Below are 5,465 nucleotides of genomic sequence, written 5' to 3' on the forward strand. Positions count from 1 at the left end.
TGAAAGTTGGTTCCCCAAAATGACGATTTTGAAAGTTCGTTCCCCAAAATAGGAATCATGTGAAAATTGGTTCCATTTTGGTGCAATTTTCCCTTCTTTCAAAATTGGTAATTAGAACCAACGCATTTACTGTGTTTTTCTTACTTACCCGGCAAATAACAACTATTTCTTCAACATCTATCATTTGGAATGAAATTAAAAAGGAATGATAAATGCAAATCATATTCCAGATTATGCCGAAATTGAAGCATAAACAAATGAAAGTTTGACGACAACAAAGTACACCGAACCAGTAATATTTCTAAGTATTGAAATACTAACTAATCTAGCAATTCGAAGCAATTGCGTGTCATGACCGCTACACTGGCCACACATTGCACATTTTCGCTTTGTTTTTTTTTCTCTTTTAGACTATATTTTCTAAGGCACACTGACCAACCTCTTACCAATACCACAACCTTTGTTTCTTATTCTAGATGGTGGTAGAATGTGTACTTCATCAGGTATAGAAACACCAAGGTGATCTCTGATCGCATCCAACTTCTGTTAGGATGGGTCTTCATATGGTATTTCTTTTTCGATATCAACCATGAATTTGTCGAGAGTCTGCTCCAATCTAGCCAACATAAATTTATCATTACGAGCAATACTTATTATGTCGCCGACTTTGAAATAGACATCAATTATACACTTATCTTTCTCCGCATCCACCTCAACATATCGAATTCTTGCGAATTGTATCTGGACCGGGACTAATTGCCATTTCCATCGACGTAAAACGTATTTATTCAGAATACATTCAACGTCATCATTTATTAGAACCTTAAACGCATGACGACAGAGATAACAGTTACGCGTGAATAGATTGCACTCGCATTTGACCGTGTTAGCGGAGTAATTACATGACACCTACAATAAATACGTTATGAAAAACCACACAAGTAAACTAAAATGAAATGAATTAAAAAAACATTCTTTTCTGTGTAAGGAATATAGAACCAGATACGTGATGTTGCCAGATGGTTTCTTGTTTTTGTGGCTTATTACGAACATCTTGAAATCATCCTGAGATTCGACCGCCTCTATACTACAGAATCAAACAGCCTTCTTTATTTCTTTTGGATGTCAAAAAACACATTTCGTATAATATCTGTGTTTCGTTAACTTGTACAAATTGGGTTAAGAGAATTTTTGGTAGAATTATGCATAATATATTTGTACCCTATGCTTAACCAACTTGTACCTCATACTAGTTTTGTGTCTAAAGTTAAGTTTATATCTATATTGACATAGAGTTGAGAATCTAACTTAAAGGGTTAAAAACCGTCAAATAGTTAAACTTTATATATATATATATATATATATAATTAATTAAAAATATATATATATATATATATACATGAATGGATGAGGCGATTTATAAACCGTCTCAATCTCTCATCTCTTTTCTCTTTCTAAAAAATTCCTCGTTTTCTCTTTGAATTTTACGTCAAGTAAGTAAGAGGATCGAAGTAACAATTATATATTCGGAATCCACTCAACGAACCCTTCTTAAAGGTATAAATTTCATTCAATTTTATTAAGGTGTTTATTTTAGGGTTATTAAGACCGATTTATAAATTGTGTTTATATCAAAGTTTACGGATTGATTTTGTCAAAATTATGATATATTTGATGCTTATTATAGTTTCAATATGGTTAGATTGTGGGTATATGTTTAAATTGTTCGGTTAAATGTCGAAAAGAGTAAAATGCATGATTAAGCTTAGGTTAACGACCATTGGACTTGTTTTACTGTTTAGCATGTTGAAGTATGTTTATAGTATGTAAATGTAGCGAATCATGAAAGTTGGATCATAAAAGTTAGTCGGAAATTACGGAATCGACTTTTACCGACAAAACAACTCCTGTACTTTGATAGTGTATAACTCACAAACCGTAAGTCAGAATAAACTCGTATTTTGCAGACAGAAAGATCTTACTGCATACTACAACTTTCATGAAGGGTCAAAAATCCAGTTATGACTCTAGGTGGATCGAAACAGTGTGTTTTTAGGGCTGTTTACACTGTATTCGAGATTAATTTGCATTTTTATAAAATTCATATAAAATAGATGGATGATCCAAATGAGATGATTTTAAAGGCAATAGACTCGTATGATACACAACCTACAACTTTCATTTAGAAAATATAATCTGGATTGGTCTCTAAGTAAGATAAAAATGCTTAGAAATAAGAGGGTCGGAAACAGTTGGATCGAAAGAGAATAATGCTAAGTTTTACGTTTGAGTTTTCAATTCGTATCCGGCTGTCCTTCTTGAAGTCTACGTTGTTTAAGTACATTAAGACCTAAGTAATTTTATTAGAATAGTTATATTATGGTTTTTATGCTTTTTAAATAGTAACCCGATTATACATTCGTTAGGCACGCGGGCAAATCAAACTTGATCGTGAATTTCCGTTTGATCGTGCGTTAATCGTCAAATTCAGTTGAGGTACGGATTTCATATCTCACTTGACACAGGGATAGCCATTTGCGTAAGGCTTCCTAATCCAGATAATCTGTGATAAATTCCGAATAATTTGTTCTGAATTTCCTTTATGCTTATAAAATGTTATTGAACTTTGTTTCCCTTTGAACTACGACTTATATTTTTATTCGGAATATGGATCATTTTGATCATTTGACTTGTTTTGTTGCTTCATTTGTGGAATATTTTACTGTAGACTCAATAACTGGAGCACCGGTATTGAGATGTTTCCATGGTGACTAAAACGATTATGGCGTCCTTATCTTTATAGTCCTTAAAAGTGGACTTGATTATGTACCGGTCGAATAGAGGGTGTATGGATTGATCCTAGGAACCGTTATCGGATATTGAATTATGGCCGTGGTTAAATCAACGAAGAGCATTGCTGTGTTCTGCTCACACCCCTTTCCTCACTTGTGCCTGAATGGACTGATCATCCTTTGGGAACAATGTGTCCTTGTGATGCAGTTTGGTCTTCGGACCCTTGATATGCTTTTGGGGCATTTTGACTTTCTTTTGAATTATCACTTGGCGTTATAAATTGTTTTTGAACTTGTTATCTCATATTCATTGTTTAATTATTATTATCCGTTCACTGAGCATTAAGCTCAGCCGAKATTTTCTTGTCCTCGGYAGGTTCATGASTTAGCAGGGATTTTGGGATGAGAGCTACGAAGATGACAATATTGAAGATAACTCATTAAGTCATACTTTTGTTAAACTTTTGATGACTATTGTAGATATACTGATATTTTGGGACCGTATTTTGAGACACGTTATCTCCGTCTATGGTTATGTAATTATCTTTTGGTAAATTTTATTAGCTGCTCTGTTTTATATAGCGCATTTTTTTTTATTCCACTTGTGGCATCTCCCGTCTTTGACCACGCGGGACGGGGGTGTTACAAGTTGTGGTATCAGAGCTATAGGTTATGATCATGTAGTACAATATAGGTTTGATTAGTGAGAAATGGGTGGAACTAAGATAGGATTATTCTAGACTCTATATTTTCCCGAGGTGATAGGGATATGAAAAGAAACAGAGATGTGTTTCAAGGAGATTATAGCGGACGAGGAACCAATCTGATAGATCAGTGGAAACAACTGAAATACAATCCTCCAATTTCATCTAAAGGAACTTCTAGTAAAGGTTTTTCGAATACAACTTCTCTGTTACGGTGCAAAGATTGTGGTTTTAGACATCGTCCTGGCCCATGTATTCGAATGACCGGTGCCTGTTATACTTGTGGTCAACGAGGTCATATAGCTCGTGATTGTAAACAAAGGCCGAAAGATAATTCTAAAGATAAAGATAAGCAATCTACTGCTGGTGGTCGAGTGTTTACACTATCTGCTGACAAATCTACTGTGGGTATGGTTTCTAGTACCCTTTTTTATTGACAATAGAGATGCATATGTTTTATTTGATACAGGTGCTATACACTCGATTGTCTCTGAAAACTTTGAAGAAAATCTTAAATCGTATGAATAATCCATCGAGTTTCGTTTACATATTAGTACTCCTATGGGTAGTTCGGTATGTATATTTGGTCAATTCCCAAAGTATCCGTTATTTATTGGCGATTGAATTCGGGAAGTTACTTTACTTCCAATGAAAATGGATCACTTCGATATCATCCTTGGCATGAATTGGTTGTCTAAACATCGAGTGACCATCGACTGCAAAGCCAAACAAATCATCTTCGGTGACGTCAATAAACCTGAATACRTGTTCCARGGTGTTTCACCTGAGAAGGGAACTCGTGTTATCTCAGAAGTAAATGTTAAAGCAATGGTATGGCAAGGATGTGAAGGATTTTTAKCTTCACTACAAGATCCCGAAGAGGTATGCCTTAAACTTGAAGATATTCCTGTTGTTAATCAATTTCAAGATGTCTTTCCAGATGAACTTCTAGGAGTTCTTTCGGAAAGGGAAATTGAATTTATAATTGATTTTGTTCTGGGAGCTGCGCCTATCTCAAAGGCTCCGTATCGTATGGCTCCAACCGAAATGAAAGAACTTAAGGAACAACTTGAAGATCTTTCTAATCGTGGTTTCATTCGACCTAGTGTATCTCCATGGGGTGCACCGGTCCTATTCGTTAAAAAGAAAGATGGATCAATGCGATTGTGTATTGACTATCGGGAACTAAATCGGGTTACGGTACGTAATAAATACTCTTTACCTCGTATTGACGATCTATTCGATCAACTCCAAGGAGCAAAGTATTTTTCTAAGATCGACTTAAGGTCTGGATATCACCAACTCCGGATCAGAGATCAGGATATTCCGAAGACTGCATTTCGTACTCGATACGGGAATTACGAGTTCATTGTTATGCCATTCGGGTTAACTAATGCTCCAACAGCTTTTATGGATCTTATGAACCGAGCTTTCAAAGATCATTTGGACGACTTTGTTATCGTTTTTATTGACGATATTCTCATATATTCAAAGTCGAAAGAAGATCACGAAACTCATTTGCGTATTACTTTAGAAACTCTTCAAAATAAGAAGTTGTACGCAAAGTTTTTTAAGTGTGAATTCTGGTTGCATCAAGTGGCATTTTTGGGCCACATTATCTCCGGCGAAGGCATTAAAGTCGATCCTACAAAGGTTGAGGCTATCACTAACTGGCCAAAACCAACAAATGTTTCTGAAGTCCGAAGTTTCCTAGGTCTGGCAGGTTATTATCGACAGTTTGTTGAAAACTTTTCCTGGATCGCGCTTCCTATGACTAAACTTCTTCGAAAAGAATTTAAATTTGTTTGGGGTGAAGAACAGGAAAAGAGTTTTGAAGAATTGAGAAAGAGATTGATTACAACGCCTGTTCTTGCATTGCCATCTGGATCGGGAGGTTTTCAGGTTTATAGTGATGCTTCTAAAAGTGGTCTTGGCTGTGTTCTAATGCAGCACGGCAAAGTGATTGCGT

At 35.5% G+C, this 5,465-nt stretch overlaps 1 protein-coding gene across 1 annotated transcript in view; it reads left to right on the plus strand.

Annotated features, from left to right (window-relative positions):
- Positions 1-4,150: 4,150 nt before the first annotated feature.
- The window catches only part of LOC112501918, a 2,283-nt gene continuing 968 nt past the window's right edge, over positions 4,151-5,465 (plus strand). Inside the window, exons 1-2 of the mRNA XM_025105688.1 lie at positions 4,151-4,624; positions 5,318-5,455. Of these exons, the coding sequence (XP_024961456.1) occupies positions 4,151-4,624; positions 5,318-5,455 (612 nt within the window). The remainder of the gene's footprint in view (positions 4,625-5,317; positions 5,456-5,465) is intronic.

This window comes from Cynara cardunculus, unplaced genomic scaffold, assembly GCF_001531365.2.
Source record: "Cynara cardunculus var. scolymus isolate 2C unplaced genomic scaffold, CcrdV1 Un_Scaffold_682, whole genome shotgun sequence".
Taxonomy (NCBI): Eukaryota; Viridiplantae; Streptophyta; class Magnoliopsida; order Asterales; family Asteraceae; genus Cynara; species Cynara cardunculus.